The 18017-nt window shown below is 40.7% G+C and overlaps 2 protein-coding genes across 2 annotated transcripts; both read right to left on the reverse strand.

The window, feature by feature from the left end:
* Window positions 1–2327: 2327 nt before the first annotated feature.
* On the reverse strand, window positions 2328–7344 carry usf1l (upstream transcription factor 1, like). The gene is made up of 11 exons (XM_077240761.1): window positions 7263–7344; window positions 6741–6798; window positions 6455–6501; window positions 5951–6069; window positions 5750–5875; window positions 5064–5211; window positions 4535–4589; window positions 4374–4432; window positions 4186–4280; window positions 3445–3573; window positions 2328–3097 (listed from the first exon to the last, which is right to left on the reverse strand). The coding sequence occupies exons 2-11, from the start codon at window positions 6743–6745 to the stop codon at window positions 3011–3013; spliced, it is 870 nt and encodes a 289-aa protein (XP_077096876.1). The 5' UTR covers window positions 6746–6798; window positions 7263–7344; the 3' UTR covers window positions 2328–3010.
* A 106-nt stretch (window positions 7345–7450) lies between these two features.
* thy1 (Thy-1 cell surface antigen) lies at window positions 7451–10123 on the reverse strand. The gene is made up of 4 exons (XM_077240762.1): window positions 9812–10123; window positions 8565–8647; window positions 8076–8399; window positions 7451–7870 (listed from the first exon to the last, which is right to left on the reverse strand). Exons 2-4 carry the CDS (start codon window positions 8626–8628, stop codon window positions 7770–7772), a joined length of 489 nt encoding a protein of 162 aa, XP_077096877.1. The 5' UTR covers window positions 8629–8647; window positions 9812–10123; the 3' UTR covers window positions 7451–7769.
* Between the last annotated feature and the right edge of the window lie 7894 nt (window positions 10124–18017).

The following is an 18017-nucleotide window of genomic DNA, read 5'->3' on the forward strand; positions in this document are numbered from 1 at the left end:
CCCTCCTTCTCTCTACTTTCAGAGACGGAAGTCTCTAAACTCCACCTTTCCAATCGCCCTACTACCTGTCCGCTTGATCCAATCCCCACTAATCTACTTCAAGCCATTTCTTCCTCAGTTGTACCCACACTCACGCACATCATAAACACCTCTCTTCACACTGGTACTTTTCCCACAGCTTTTTAAGCAGGCTCGAGTAACCCCACTGCTTAAGAAACCCAATCTAAATCCAGCACATCTAACAAGTTACAGACCGGTATCTCTTCTTCCATTTGTCGCGAAAACACTTGAACGAGTTGTTTTCAACCAGATCTCCTTTCTTACACAGAACAACCTCTTGGACAACAATCAGTCTGGTTTCAAGAGCGGACACTCAACTGAGACTGCCCTGCTCTCAGTAATTGAAGCTCTGAGACTGGCAAGAGCAGCTTCCAAATCCTCAGTCCTCACCCTGCTGGATCTGTCTGCTGCTTTTGACACAGTTAACCACCAGATCCTCCTGTCAATCCTAAAGATGAAGGGCATCTCGGGAACTGCACTCCAATGGTTCGAGTCTTACCTCTCAGGTAGGTCCTTTAGGGTGTCATGGAGAGGTGTGGCATCTAAGACCCAACATCTAGCTACTGGGGTGCCTCAGGGCTCAGTGCTTGGACCACTCCTCTTCTCCATCTACATGACATCACTAGGATCTGTGATTCAGAAACATGGCTTTTCCTATCATTGCTATGCTAATGACACACAACTCTACCTCTCATTCCAGCCTGACGATCCAACGGTAGCTGCTCGTATCTCAGCCTGCCTAACAGACATTTCTGGCTGGATGAAGGACCACCACCTTCAACTAAACCTTCCGAAGACAGAGCTACTTGTGGTCCCGGCCAACCCAACACTTCATCACAACTTCTCCATTCAGCTAGGCTCGTCATCCATAACGCCATCAAGGTCAGCTAGGAACCTTGGGGTTGTAATTGATGATCAGTTGAAATTCACAGACCACATTGCTAGAACTGCCCGGTCCTGCAGATTTGCCTTGCACAACATTAGGAGGATCAGGCGCTTCCTTACAGAACATGCTACACAACTCCTTGTCCAAGCACTTGTTTTATCCAGACTGGACTATTGTAATGCTCTCCTGGCTGGTCTTCCAGCTTGCTCTGTCAAACCTCTACAATTGATCCAGAATGCTGCAGCCAGAGTAGTCTTTAATGAGCCAAAGAGAGCACACGTCACTCCTCTCCTCAGTAAATTGCACTGGTTGCCAGTTGCCGCTCGCATTAAATTCAAGGCACTGACGTTTGCCTACAGAACAACCACTGGCACTGCTCCCTCTTACCTAAACTCATTACTTCAGACTTACGTGCCATCCAGAAACTTGCGCTCTGCTAAGGAATGTCGTCTTGTGGTACCATCTCAAAGAGGCACAAAATCTCTTTCTCGGACCTTTACCATGACTGTTCCCTGTTGATGGAATGATCTGCCTAACTCAACCAGAGCTTCTGAGTCAGTAGCCACATTCAAGAAACTGCTGAAGGCGTATCTTTTCGACAGCACCTGATTCAGTAGTACTAACACTTTCTCTTCACTTTCTCTTCTCTTCTATTCTATAAAAAAAAAATGCATTAAAGTTAAACTGAGAGGGGTTATAGCACTTGCGTATTGTTGTCCTACTGTTAGTTTAACTGCTTCTATTGTTTCTCATTTGTAAGTCGCTTTGGATAAAAGTGTCTGCTAAATGAATAAATGTAAATGTAAATGATGTATGTTATATAATTACAAGTGACATGATGTGATGTGACGGGAAGGCCAAGTATGGTAACCCCTACTCTAAATTTGTCCTCATCATATTTTTACCCATCCAAGTTAGTGCACACACATTAAGAGCAGTGAGAAGTGAAGACACACACACTGCAAACCGTGGATACACACAACCGGAACAGAGTCTGGGAAGCAATTGGTGCCTTGCACAGGGGCAACTTATGGTTATTGAGTGTGGAGAAGAGCGCAGTTCATTCACTCTCCGACCTACAACAAATCCGAGACCTTCAGGTTACAAGTCCAACTGTTACCCTCTAACCATTAGGCCACAACTGTATTAAACAGGTATATCTATATTAACTGTATTTTGGTGTATTATATTATAAATACACCAAAAAAAAACTCTTACTCATGTCTGGTATAGTTTCTTATACAGAAGCTCTATGCATGGTTTGCTCCAGCCAACCCTTCCACACTCTCCCGATGTATACTATGACTCTTGATAATAGAATATATGAATCTGCTGTATTAACAGACAAATCTAAGGTTCAAATTAGAACAACATTGGCTGCTTTGTTAATAATTTGTAATTGTTTATTTTGGATATTTATCATTTAAAATCATGTTTCAGTTCAAAAAAATCTGTGCACTTATTTAAAGGTAATTAAATCAACAAACTTACCCAGGGTTTCCATTTAAAATGTCATAAAAATTGTGCTATGAACCTTTATATGAGGTTCAACAAAGACAATGTTATGTAAAAACATTGTGAAAATTTACTGGTGTACTTTTCATAATTGCAATATAAATGACCAAAACTGGTCCCAGTTGATTGTCCAATGCGTATGAAATGGTTTTATCAACAACTTTATGACTGAATGGACGTCAATTTTTATTTTTTTTCTTAAAGAACCCAATGAAGGTCAACAAACTAAACAAATTCCAAAAACAAAAACATAGCTTAAACACCTCCACAGTAGTTCTAAAAAAGTAAAGTCTTTCTTTAGACACAGATCTACAAATATACAGATCTGACAATTATACACAATTTCAGTGCAGTTATAATACCAGATCACTCTGAAAAGAATCTGAAACAATCAATGGCTGTGTGTGTAAAGTCAAACAATAGAAGAAGGAAAGAGAAAGTTTGTGTCCACCGTGAGAACGATTTCTTACACGTGATTTCAAACCGGTATAAACGGAATTAATGAAAACACCACAGCCTGTGAATCTTGTATATTGGATCTGCAGTCCTTCACTGAGAGTCCATTGAGGGCGCCACTATGCCGTGCTGTCTCAACTGGTTTCTGATCATCTGATTCTTTGATTTCCACTCTTCCATCTGTGTGTGTGGGTGGAAGCAAGGGATTAGAGAGAGAATGACTGCAAGAGGTATGAAAACTCTATTTTCCATTCTCTTCAAAGCATCCATACCACCACATAAAAGTGCAGTACTGCTAAATGTTTGACAAAAGGGTTACTATAAGTAGCAGCAGTTGTTGTTGTTCTTGTGGTTCTTGTGGTTATAGAGGAAGTGTTGGTAGCTGGTAATCATCCTGTATTGTTCATTAATTTACAAAACACTTGATAATAAAAATATACTTGCAAAATCAGTACAAAGAAATAAACTAAAATGTTCAGAATGCTCTTCATTTTGGAGTGTGAAGCTTTTGCTGGCACATGAAATACCTCTTGTTTGAGAAGCTGATTGTCCAACCTCAGTCTATCCACAGTATTAAGCTCCTCCTCCAGTCGTGCGTTGCTCTGACGCAGCTCCTGGATATAGTCACATGCCTTCGACAAGATCCCACCTTTACTCTACATGGAAGAGCAAAAGAAAATCTAATAACCAGGACTCTCAATCTATTTACATGTTGGTGCACAAGAATTTTGATGTACAAGGAACTGTCACATTCAAAAAGTTAAAAAATACAAAAAGACAGAATTGTGAGGTGGGTGGCTCGTTTCAATTTGAGTGCTATATAGTTGTCAAAGAAATTTGTAAGTATTAGTTTAATTTTATCCGTTACATAACAATAAAGTCAATTATATTTACAGTAGGTGTATGTAATTGGTAGAAGAACTTCCAAGTCAAAGGGCAATATCAACAATACTAATGTGTGTTCAGGGATGTATTTATACTACACAGTGTTTGTTTGTTTTTTAATAATTTTTATTAAAGATAAAAATAAAAGTTACAGGTCAGTTAGATCTAGCATTCTGTCTGCTATAAATAAGACACAGAGATATAGTAGTGCGGTAAGATTACATTTATTTGTATTAAACGGTATTGATACGCACCTTCCAGAGCCAATCAGAAACGAGTATTCAGACACATCATGGTAACAACATTTAAAAATAAAATACATTATAACTTTGAATAAAACATTCAAACGAGATACTGCAGGTGCTTGTTCTAACAAAGCTTACTTGACTGTTCTTGGTTGCATCCAAATTGCAGTCGGGGATGGTTTTGGAAAGCTGGACAATCCAATTGTTGATCTTGTCCCTCCGTCTGCGTTCCACTGAGGCCAGAAAACGAAAGGTTACATTAAGATGGATCATTCAGGGAATGGATTATGAGGTTGAGCTGCTGATTTTAAATGAAACATTATAACCTTCATTATGTTGAGCCCTCCGTTTGTCATCCCTGGAAACGCGCTGTGTTCCCGACTTACTATAAAGGAGGATATAGGATTGGTTGAAGGAGTTGAAAAGAAAAAGATTACAGTGATTGGACAAGTGGTTTTATGTAGGCTATTTGATATGAGATGACAACCTCTGCTGTGTTGTAGCTAAAACATCCTGAGGTGACATCATTACATAGAGTTGACCTGCAAGAAAAGAAAAAAGAAAGGTGATTGAATCTATATATTGATGAAGTCTTTATCAAAGAAATACAGTTAAAACAGTAATATTGTGAAATATTATTACAATTTTAAATATTTTGAACTATTTTAAAATTAAATGTATTTCTGATTTGGCAAAGCTGAATTTTCTCCAAAAAAAATGTTCTCCAGTCTCAAATGATCCTTCAGAAATCCTAAGCTGATTTTCGGATCAAGAAACAATTATTATTATTTTTTAATCAGTTAAAACAAAACATACTTTTTTCGGGATTCTTTGAATAGAAAGTTCAAAAGAAAAGCATTTATTTGAAAGAAATATTTTGTAACAATATAAATGTCTTTACTGTCCCTGATCAATTTAATGCATCATTGCTAAATAAAAGCATACATTTCTTTCAACAACAACAACAAAAGGTTATCAAAGTTTTGAACGGTAGTATAAATGGAGTTTGGCATTACCTGTAGAGGTGGGCTGAGATAGTACCGAATCAGCTGTGTGGAGATTAGTTACCATGGTACCAGCAGATGTGTCAGAGATGGTGGCAGGATAGTAGTATTGAGTTTCAGACGTCTCTCCATCTAGACTCTCAGACTGAGAGATTACAGCCTATAACCACATGCACACAAGCACTTACTAAAGTCGCTTTTCCATCTTCCACTTTTCCAACATTGGGTCGAACGGTTCTAAGAACGTTAAGGAAGAGCGCTGAACGAGGCTGGTAGAATGCATGTAAGTTACGTTGCAACTCAGGATTGTTCACTTGTCTGTTGCCTGGCTATCAGTTTCTCTGTAGCTAGCTATTAGCACGCTATGCGAGCGGCATAAACAAATTAATAATACAATTTAAATAAATATCTGAACATCCTCCATAATGTAGTCGCCATATCGTCTGTAATCTCTTGTGTTACCAAGGCAATGACTTACACATTTCTAATACATTCCAAAGAGCTCCATTATCAGCCCCACAGTGGAAAATGAAACCATATCCACACCGGCTGGACCGGATTAGCACAGAATGGAATGGTTAAGCAAAGAGAATGGTTTGGCCCGATGTTGGAAAAACAACTTAGCACAACTAGGCTACCTCTCTAATGTTTTCAGCAACAAACTCAAATTTATATGCACGTTAAAAGAAAAGTACTACCTGGGTTACAGGTGGTATTGCTGCCTGTGTTGCGGTTGGAAACCCAGTCACCACACTGACTGCAGCAGCTCCATCCGCCTGTCCTTCTACCTGCCCATCAGCCAAGTGGATTACCCGGTAGGTTACCTGAACCAGGGAGGTCAAGGGGTTAATCATCACGTTTCAGTTTCTATATTTACTATGCATACATATGCCACTTACCTGACCCCCTGTTCCTTCCGTTTTGAAAAGGTGATATTTAATTTGCTGATCTGTGGAAAATGCGGTAGCTGGCTGGATGGTTGTGATAGTCAGTGGGTCATCCGCCGTTTCATCAACACCTAGTAAAGCAGCATAGAGAGGTTATTGTTTGGTGACCCTCTCTGTTTGGTCCAACAACTCCTAAAACAACTGGAAATAAAATTAGTGTGTTTTAAGTTTTAAATTAAGTTTTTGTTGTTGTTTTTGCATTTGAGAGGTCAGATACCAGGGGTTTTCAGTCTTGTTAGAGAAAATGTGTAGTTTGTTTCTTGAATTGCAGGTACATGTACTTGGGGGACTTTATTTAGGACTATATGGTTCTATAAAGGCTGTAAGCTGTCGCAACTAAGGTGAAACTAAAGACTTACTGTTACCAATCATTTTGTTATGCTGATAATTTATGTAGACACACTATGACCTAAATTGACAAAAAACTTGTGGGACAGTTCAATTCAAACATCTCACCGTCCTGCAGCATGGGAGAATCTTCAGGATCATGACTTTTCTGTTCTCTAAAAAAAGGAAACAAAAGATATATTTTAGATATAATTATTAAGATGTGCTTATATTACAACACTGAATAAAATATAAATGCAATAATCATAATAATTACACTAATGGTCTGTCCTGGTTTTTCAGGGCATGCAATGTCAACGTAAAAAAAATAGTGTACTGTGCTTTACAGGAGTGTCGATTTCAGAAATTTAATGTGCATAAAATGTGACTCAAAGACACTGAAGATGAAACTAGCCTCATATTTGTGAGTGAATCGTGATCTGGGCTTCAGCTTGACAAAATGTAAACATCCACTGCAAAAACACAACAGATAGTAACAACAGGATTAGAAAAGAGCACATTTAATACAACGACTTTGCACTAATGCACTCTTTGAGCAGAACCTTCTCTTAGAAATGTTCAAACCATAGGTGTATGTTATGAATTTCTTACGCCGCTGCGTTAAAAGTCCCACGACACCAATCTGTTGAAAAACCGCCCGGAAAGCCATAAAAAGCTCACTTTGCTAAATAACCTTCACGTTGTCCACCAGCTCTTTTTTGTAGCTCATGAATGTTATATTTATATAAACACCACTGAAATTACGATCCATTTGGTAAACAAAAAAACTGACAAAAAGCAGCATTTAGCATTTGAGCTAAGCAAACAAAGAAGCGTGAAAAACATCCCGCAAAAAAGTTTCAGAATGCATGACTAATAATGCGCCATATTATCGTTTCACAGATATACATATTACTTGATAACATTTAATAGTTACCTGTTTATACGGAGAAGCAAACGTTCTAGAGACATACCCTTTCTGCGCATGTGCAGCAGTGTTTTTATTTAACTTAGTCACTAGAGGGCGCCGTACACAATAGCGTCATCATTTTACTTCTTGCGTGCTTAACTAAATTTACCAGGGCATGTTTGTAAAAGCTATTCACAAAATCACCACACCAAACATATGTTCCCAATCAGAGTACAAATTTTATTTTATAATACTCATGCCAAACAGTGGGTTCACTTGACAACTTTATAAAGCATGATTCAAAGCACACAATTACACATGGTATTTAAGGGACATGCATCACATAGCAGTGTTTTTGACATCAGCATCAACCGAACTAATGCACATATATATGCACCGTGATTAAATTGCTCTCAGTATCTGTGCACCCTGATTTCTGAGAAAACAATTACATTAACAGTTTTTTTGTTACATGGTGTAATACAAGCAAGAGGATTTATAATTTGGAGTTATACAGAGAGATCCATTCTACACTCAAATAAGCTCTGACAAGAGTGGGAAAGTGAGGAAAGTTAGAAGGAGTGCTGCTCCACTGTGCTGCACAACACACCAGGCAGAACAGGTCTGAAGCTTACCTGAAAAAAGAAAAGAAAAAAAAAACAGCAGCATGATCAACATCAGTCAGTCATTGATTCAGTGGAATATTTCCATAGAAATAAAAGTACACAGAAAAGACTAAAGTATGCTTCCTTGTCAATTCATTTGATAATCTTTTTCCAATGTAGATGAAAAAAAGCTTAATTAATGTGGACTTATTTTCTTTAAGAAAAGACATCTTACTCTTGTCCACAACTGCCATGATTGACACTGGTGAGTCATTCTGTTTGATGACACAAGTGTAGTTTTTAGGTTTGTCATCTGAGAAACCTTTCAAATACAGCTCACATGTGGTATCGGTCATGGAGACATTGGCACGGTTCTTGAAGGTGTTGTCTGGTGCAATGCTGCTGTTGCTATTGCCAATCAACTTGTTCTCAGTCATGTAGTAGCAAGTCTTCGGGAGCTTGGGGTTTGTAGCTGGAGTGAACTTGCAGGACATCTGCAGGTTTTGCTCCTTAGTCAAGCAGGATGAAATCTGAAGAGCAGTCTGGCCAGAAGCAACACCTAGAAAAATTAACACACTTAGCCAAAGTTTGAGCCGAAACTGGTAGGACAGTCCGGTGCAAGAATATACAAATACGCTTTGGTGTAACTTGAGGAAGTTCATTAAACAGAAAAAAGGGAAGAGGAAAAATACATGTTCTTTTCTTTGAAAAAGTGTAAATTTACCCAACAGGAAAAAAGTGGCAAATGCAGTACAGCACATCATCCTGACCACAGTACACATCTGCATATTACACACTCAAAAGAACCTGGAGAACAAACACATGACATGTCACTTACAACACAAAGTAATAGGCTACTGAATACCTCAATAGTGCCATTTGTAGCATTTTAAAACATGAGCATGCATTACTTTTCAGGACTTCATGTGTTCACCAATGCAATTCAATATTTATGTGCATGAGGCTTGGGGATGAGAGTGATCTATAAATTCCTAGCAATTAGTACAGACAAAAAGCTTTCACAGCCACCGGAGAAAATGTATCAATATGGGTGGGGTCATGACATTGAGACATTTCAACGACAAAACCAGTCTTATGGGTCTTTTTTTTTTTTAATTGAGATTTATACATCAAATGAAAGCTGAATAAATAAGATTTCCAATGATGTATGGTTTGTTAGGAAAGGACAATATTTGGCCGAGATACAACTATTTGAAAACATGGAATCTGTCAGTGCATTGAGAAAAATCGCCTTTAAAGTTGTCCATTTATGTTTTTTTGATTGTGCTGCATTCACTCACAAAAATAAATGTTTTATACATTTACGGTAGGAAATTTACAAAATATCTTCGTGGAACATGATCTTTACTTAATATCCTAATGATTTTTGGCATAAAAGAAAAATTGATAATTTTGACCCATTCAATGTATTGTTGGCTACTCCCACAAATATACCTGTGCTACTTATGACTGCATAAAAAGTATTATTGTAACAAAAGCACACATCTAGTACTACATGAGCCAAACTTCCACACAGTGATCAGTCACAATCCACTCGGAGACTAAAACTTGAAGATATCTTCCAAGGCACCGTGTAGCCTATCTCTTATCGCATGCAAGTCGGAACTTGTGAAGAAACTTTTGAAATGGCATGTCGCATTATACATTCTTCCGCAAGAATTCAGCTCGTGCTTAAGAAATAAAATTAGTTTAATAAAAAAAAATTAAAAAAAAGATTTTAACGTGGCTTTTGCCACGATTTAATACGATAACGTGTTTTTTCCCCAACTTAATTGCACTTTAACGGAGCATACACAGAAGTCAAGGTAACCAATCCGGTCCCATTTTTGTCTGTGGCGTTGGGGAGTAGCTAATGGGGACCAGACCGCTACACGCGCAAATTACGTTTCTAGTGGCATCTTTAATATTTATCTAGCGGGGTGCAAATTAGGTTTTTTTTGCGGTTCTTACCTTATCTTTTCTGCTTTCGGTTGCTGGAGCTGTTGGTCTGTTGGTCTGTTATCGAGGCAACTCGCTCAGTGATCACTTCATGAAGACAGAGTGAGAGATTGAATAAGGGAGTATGCACGCCCATATATATCAGGCTGTGTCATCATAATAAAACCACGACCTCCCCATGACCAGCTGAAACTTGTGTGTACAATTAGTTGTTTAAGAAATGAACAAGATGGAGTTTGTGTATGTAACCTGGACAAATTCGTGTAATTAAAGTTAGCAGCATTGTAAAAAAGAAAAGAAAAGATACTTGCGCCACCATTTGACGTCGCCACACCCTTTAAAGGTGCTTCGAGTATTTTATTGTGCACAAACACACACACATACACATTGGTCAAGCTTTTCTCTCGAGATTGTGTTAATAACGGAGTCTTTAGAGCTCTGGCAAGAACTTGGGCTCCATTTAGTAAGTTCAGAGAACTTCCCTATTTTGAAAAAGTGCCTAGTTTCCGCAGGGTTCTGCCAGTGTGGTCTTGAGTTTCTGCCTCAAATATCTGTTCATGTTTACAGTAAAAATTCTAATTCGACCTAATTTAAGACCAAAAAGAAGCTACGATGTTTCGTTTCGCACCAGTTACAGACAAAACGTCACCAGTGTAAAGTAAAGACACATTGTTAAAATATAGTGGCTATAGAAGCATTAATTTAAAACATTAAAATATACTAAAATTCCTTGCCTATATGTAATATGTAATATGCCTAACATAATAACTTTTTGTGCAAGTATGGAACTTGTTAAATAATTTATTGTAAGATTAAATGCATACGATTTGCTGACAATATCATGCACAGATTACAGTTATTTATTGGTGGATAGTTATGTAATGTTATTTAGCTGACTGCTTAATTGCGTCATAATAGGTAAAGATTATTTTGCCTCTGCACTGCACACATATTTAATCTCCTAAATTCCCATTCTTCTCACACAATGTATTTTAACAGTAAGAGAAGAAAAAAGATGGTTAATTTTATGGAATGCTTTTTTTTTTATCAACCACTTTGTGTGATATGACAAGATTATGTGATATGACCTTAGTGACACTGCGGTTATGGCCCTGCACTATTTTCTGCAAAGCTGATTTGACTTGTGAAAAGTGCTATAAATATAAATCTATTATTTTCATAATACAAATATTTTCCAGATAATATTTTAACAACTTGTTTTTGCTTCAGAACAAGGACAAATAAAACATACACGGTTAACGTAACCTCGGTTCCCTGAGAGTAGTTAACAAGTATTGCGTATAGCTGTCTAGCTCGCTGATCCTGAGGGACTGAGACGCTGGCGGCGCTGGTTTAGCTAGCTGTGGGGTCGACGCTTTCATATGGCGACCCGACGGTGAACTTGATTGCTTCGGGCAGGAAGTGCCGCATAGCCTGTGATGACTTCTGAGCCTCTGTGATGCGCTCAGAGAATCCCTCTACCGTGAGGTCAAAGAGACCACCGCTCAAGATCTGCCAGTTCAGGAAGCCAGCCTTGTCCGCATCTTTGATCTCTGTTAAGTTGAGCCAAAGATGGCGCTCTAGCACGACTAAGCTGGCCATGCTTCTTCCGATTGCCTGGGCAGTGGTCTTTGTAGCAAGCAGGGCTAGATCGGTGGCGCCGTGCAGGTCCTTGAAGGCTGCGGGATCCGGTCCAGGCTCGTCCATAGAGCGGAGGAGTTAAGCTTGGAACACCTGGAGGACTGACATGGTGTGCAAGGCCTAAGCAGCTTGGCCGGTGGAGCTATAGGCCCGGCCGGCAAGAGCTGAGGTGGTCCTGCAGGGCTTTGATGGGTGAACCGCCTTGGCTCTCCATTCAACGGCGGTGGGCTGGCAAAGCTGCGTGGCCACCGCTTCCTCCAGAGGGGGCATTTTCTCATACCCTCTCTCTTCAACGCCGTCGAGTGAGGTCAGCGTGGCTGAAATTGACGAGTGCAGGCGTGCAGAGTATGGGGAGCGCCATGACTTAGTTAGCCCGTCGTGCACCTCCGGGAAAAACGGGTCTGGACGCAGTCAAGGGGCCTGCTGGCGCCCCGACAGAAACCATTCATCAAGGCGGCTTCTGGTGGGCTCCTCGGGGGAAGACCACTCGAGGCAAAAGTCCGTGACTGCTTTGGTGAGGATGCGGAGGAGTTCGGCGTCCAAACTAGCCCTGGCGCCGCTGTCGATTGACTGAGATGGCGGGGGTGGGTGGGTCTGTGCACTTTGCAATCCCTCGGTTTCTGACGCAGCCAAAGACAGGCTGCCGTTGTGTTCCTCTTCTGACCCGCAGAACGAGACGAGGCCGTCCGCTTCGAGGGAGGGGCGCTGGTCCGTCTTTCTGAACAGGATGGGCGAGGTATCTCTCTCTGGAGAGAACGCGGCGCCGGCTTGGGCTTGGGCTTGCTCATCTCTGTCCGCTCAGGCATCCTCTGACCCCGCCGTTTCTTCCTCCGCGGCTCGAGGAGGGAAGGAAACGGGAGGGTGCGAAGGGCGGTGTCGCTATAGCGCTATAGGAGAGCTATAGCTCCGAGTGCAGAGACGCGAGTGAGAGCAGACGCCTCGCTTGAGTGTCACTTCTGCGTGTCCGAGGGCCAGGCAGGAAATGCACTCTTCGAGGCCATCTGAGGGATGCAGGGGGGCCCTGCATGCCGCACAGTCGGCGCATGACATTTGTAACAACGCCACAAGAGAAATTTGCTCTTTTACAAGCGCTGCAGCAGCAAGCACTTGAAGGCTTGAAAGGATATTGCGTTCGTCAGCTGGCCGCAGGGAAACGGCGAATCAGGAGAGTGGCGCCGAGTTGTTGAAAAGCAGGAAGGTCGCCGTCCGCTGAGATGCAAGGCAGAGTGGCTCGTTCGACTGCTGAGGCTAGTCGATGGCGAGGCGAAGGCTTCAGGAGAGTCAGCGAAGACGTAGTTGGTCTCTGAAGGAGACTGAATCTGATTCCTGTTACAATATGTTATATATTGTCAGAAGGATGTGAAAGACCATGTATGGTTGAACTGTGAGTACTGTGTATGTGACGTCATTGAGATGCGCAAGCACGTGAAGTAAAAGCACTGAGAAGCATGCGGTTGTGAGACTCTTTATTTTGTAGAAATAGAGAGAGTGTCAGACAGAACCAAGCATATAACATGGTGGCAGTGGTAAAGTACAAGATAAAAGTGAAAGATTAAGTTAAGTTTGCTATCGAGAAAGCAACTGCGAGAGACGAGTCCCAATCATGGAGGGCGCGTTTGGATTGAAACCTCCAGCAAATTTTGACTGGAATGCTACGTGCATACCCAAAGCTTGGAAAGCGTGGGAAGAGGAGTTTTCCCTATACATGGATTTGTCGCTCACAGACGTGGACAACAAAACGAAGGTAAAAGTTTTCCAATATCTCATCGGAGAAACAGGAAGAGGACTGTGTAAGACGCTGAGCAGCTTTTGACTGCTGAGCAGTCAAAAGTTGTTTTCATTTAAAAACAGAGCATATCTCTTCACAGTGGATTACTTTTCCAACTTCTGGGAAGTAGACTGTCTCACAGACACCAGGTCAAGTACAGTGATACACAAGTTAAAGGCCCTTTTTGCACGAGACGGGATACCAGACACTGTGATATCTGACAACGGACCACAGTACAGCTCACAAGAATTCAAACAGCTCAGCACAGCTTGGGAATTTAAGCATGTAACATCATCTCCAGCGTATCCGCAAAGCAATGGCAAAGCTGAGTCTGCGGTGAAGACGGCCAAACAGCTGATGGAAAAGGCAAAGAGAGCAAAGACTGATCCATATCTAGCTATTCTAGAACACAACAACACACCATCTCAGGGGTTCCATGCCAGTCTTGCACAAAGTCTCATGAGCAGAAGGACTAAAACATTACTGCCGACACATGACAGCCTCCTGCAGCCAGGTGTTGTAAACACAGAACATGCAGTAAAAGACAACCAACGCAAACAAGCCTTCTACTACAACAGAGGAGCAAAAGATCTTAGACCTCTCCAGCAAGGACAAACACGTAAGGGTTCAGCTGGACACGAAAAACAGATCAGACTGGACACCAGCAACAGTGTTAAGAGTTGCCAATAACAGATCATACACGGTCAAGATGGAAAATGGAACTGTTGTTAGGAGAAATCGGAAACATCCAAGGACTGTGTCTGGAGGACCACAGTGAGCAGACACACAAAACATAAGTGTCAAGATTGAACAGTCTAATCAGAAGATCCATCTGGATGAGGGACATTCACAGACAGTACCAGACACACACACGTAAACAACATTCAGATAACAGCAACAGTGTTGTGACAACCAGAGTTGGCAGAATAGTCAAGAAACCAACACACTTGAAAGATTTTTTTTTCAGTTTAATTGTGAGACAGTAGAGTACCTTTGAGTATATGGTGTTATATTGTTGTTTTTGGTCACAAGTTTATTGCATACAGTGACCACAGTGCCATATACATAAAAAAAAGAAATAAAAAAAAGAAGGATGTTACAATATGTTATATATTGTCAGAAGGATGTGACAGACCATGTATGGTTGAACCAAAGCCGTCTAAAGCCCAATTTATACTTCTGCGTCGAACTCACGCCGTAGCTACGTCGTAGGCTGTGTGTAGCGCACGTACCCTTCGGCGTACCCTGACGTGCACCTCTCCAAAAATGTAACAACGCGTCAATTCTACGCGGACGCAAGCGCTGTGATTGGACTTCTCAAACCGCTCCCTCGGGTTTCACATGCTCCCTCTGCGTGCGTCAACGCGGACAACGACGCAGAAGTATAAATTAAAACCAATGCGTAGTCTACGGCGTAGAGGCTCCGGCGTAGGTCCGACGCAGAAGTATAAATCAGCCTGGCCACACCCTATTAAGCCCTATTGTACCGAATTGTGGTTGTAGTTCCACCAGAGTTCCACTGGGGGGCCATCGTCCGAGTGCAAAATGAATGGGAGTCTATGGGGCTGGACCAGGGGTGTCCAAACTTTGTCCTGCAGGGCCACTGTCCTGCAGAGTTTAGCTCCAACCCCAATTAAACAACCCTGAAACAGCTAATCATGGTCTTGATTAGCTGTTGAAGGTCATTAGGCATGCTAAAAACTTACAAGCAGGTGTGTTGAGGCAAGTTAGAACCAAACTCTGCAGGATAGTGGCCCTCCAGGACCGAGTTTGGACACCCCTGGGCTAGACCAAGCGTGCCGCACAAGCCCTGAAAAGTGAAGCCAAAGCGTCTCGATCGCCCCTCGGTGACTGGTCCTAGTATAACTCATAAACCCCGCCTCCCCGTGTTATTCAATGGGACGTGAGACCAACTAAACAATTAAATTACACTTCACATATCTTTTTTCCAAAGATAGTTTCTGTCATTTACTGTAGTTTTCATCACGCTGATGTAATTTCAAGTGTTTGTTTTTAAAATAAGTTTGTTTTTAGTGAGTTATTTGATGCTATAAAAACGGTGCGGTGGCGTACATGATTGACAGCTGTCATTGAAAGGTTCTTGAGCAAAGTAGTCACTGAAGCAACAACAGACTTTTTTTCGGGATCATTGGAGGAGATTGAAGCTTTAAATTTAATATCTAAAATTCTATAATTAGAAATAATCACACATAATGTTTTTTTCTGCAGCAGAGGTGCGTGCTTACGCTTGATTCAGCGAGAGTGAGGGCGGGACCAGAGCGGGACGTTGATTTCACGGCTTTACTTCCTGCTCACTACTGCGCATGTCTGGTCCCGAAATCGCAACTGCGCAAACTCAAGTCCCAAGATGTCAGCGCCATATCGGGACAATGATGTCACTTCACTTCTCGCCAATGGAAGAGAACGAAGGGGCGTCGTCCATCTTTTTTTACAGTCTATGGGCTAGACGGCTAAATTTGTCTCTTTCACCCGATTCCCATTAAGAAATCTCAGATTTGAATGTAGATTTTGCAAGTTCAACATTATAGGTCCAAAGTTGAATGAACAAGTACTTCCTTTCGATTTCTTACAGTTTGAGTTGTGGTTGCCCATAACACGCTAGCATTCTGCTAATGGACTTTGATTGGTCAGTGAAGGACTGATTACGTCCAGAGATACCGCTTGATGCCATCGTGGCATCCGAAGAATTTTCGGCGTGGTCTTAAAACAACAAAACAAAAAATCTTCTAGCACGTGTTTTTCCTGTGTCAGCGGTGTTGTCGATGCCTCGAGAGAAAAGAAAGTGCAGATCGCGAAAGCACCAAATAACTGAAGGATTGCGGTAAAGCAGTTCTCTGGTCGTACGATGTGTATGACGTCATTGCCATTTTAAAAGACTTTTCAAAGCAAATAAGTGACTTTTAAAAATCTAACACCCAGTAATCTGTAATTTCTTGCATCTCCTTTCGAAAACAACATTCAAATTACTAGACAAAAAATTATATCCTGAGAAAAGTGGATTTTAAGGGGGATAGCTCCATAGACTTCCATTCATTCTGCACTCGTCCTGTGAGCCCCCTCATATGGAGCCAGAGTGGAACTGCAACCAGTTCAGAACCCGGAAGTTTACTGCCAGTGAAACTTCTCGCCATATTAGACATTCTCTGGTTGAACTGTAAATCCTGTGTATGTGACGTCATTGAGATGCGCGTGTACGTGAAGTAAAGCACTGAGAAGCATGCGGTTGTGAGACTCTTTATTTTGTAGAAATAGAGTGAGGCTGCGTCCCAATTCGCCTACTTATACTACGACCTAAAAGTATTTACTCTTTTTGTGAAGAAAAAGTACATACTTTTGAGTGTGTAGCAAAAGAGTAGGCAAGCTTCAGGACATAGGCCTACTACTTCGTCATCTTTAACGGACAACTCTGTCGCGTGCGTCCAGCCACCGTAAATTGCCCTGTCAATCATCTTGTCACAGTTAAAATCCTCCATTCAATCTAATTTACTTTCATACCGTTTTGGAGAGAAATGTTGTGGCACCTTGGTCTGCAGCCGTGGGTCATTAATGCGGTGACTCTCCTCATGTGTTTGCAATTTGAATGTTATGATGCATTTAAAAGTTAATGGCTAAACGTATCTTTACAAAAGTTCACAATGCTGCTGCAGATGCGATATAATGTAGACAACATTGAATAAATAATTTTTCGTCATGTTAGATACTGCTAATTACCCACTCAAACCCCTTTATCTAAACCTTTCTACATAACCACCGGACTCGCGCGTCCTCCATGTCTGTAGTTTTTTAACACTTTTCACTCGTGTTTTTAGTTCTAATCGAATCCTCGTCCAACGCGCGATGGGTTGTGGGCAATATCAGCCGTTAGAGTGCGTATCGATCTGCACTTCGGACTCTGACCGAAAAAAGTAGACCATCCGGGTATCTTTGGAACACTCATTTCAACATACTACGATTTGGGACGTACTAATTCTAATTTCGAATACTATTTAGGACGGATAGGATGCGAATTGGGACGCAGCATGAGTGTCTATGGAAGCCCGTTTTTACCATAGTTGAGTAAAAAAAAAAGATTATCTAAGTCATAATAATGAGAAACTTTCTCATAATTATGACTTAGTATCTCATTATATTGAGAAAGTTTCTCATAATAATGAGATACTAAGTCATAATTATGAGAAAGTTTCTCGTAATAATGACTTAAGTATCTCATAATAATGATAAATTTTCTCATAATAATGACTTAACATCTCATTGAGAAACTTTCTCGTAATAATGACTTAACATGTCATAATAATGAGAAACTTTCTCATAATAATGACTTAACATCTCATAATAATGAGAAACTTTCTCATAATAATGACTTAACATCTCATAATAATGAGAAACTTTCTCATAATAATGACTTAACATCTCATAATAATGTCGCTAGCGTGGCACTCCCTTCTGCTCCACTGCTTTGCGCATGCGTAGAAGTGCGAGAAAATACGAGAAAGTTTCTCATTATTACGAGATGCTAAGTCATTATTACGAGAAAGTTTCTCATTATTATGAGATGTTAAGTCATTATTAGGAGAAAGTTTCTCATTATTACGAGATGCTAAGTCATTATTACGAGAAAGTTTCTCATTATTATGAGATGTTAAGTCATTATTATGAGAAAATTTCTCATTATTATGAGATACTTAAGTCATTATTAATAGAATGTTTCTCATAATTATGACTTATTATCTCATTATTATGAGAAACTTTATCAATATAATGAGATACTAAGTCATAATTATGAGAAAC

Source organism: Siphateles boraxobius, unplaced genomic scaffold (assembly GCF_051911475.1).
Source record: "Siphateles boraxobius isolate OS27281-9 unplaced genomic scaffold, OSU_SipBor_1 24, whole genome shotgun sequence".
Classification (NCBI taxonomy): domain Eukaryota; kingdom Metazoa; phylum Chordata; class Actinopteri; order Cypriniformes; family Leuciscidae; genus Siphateles; species Siphateles boraxobius.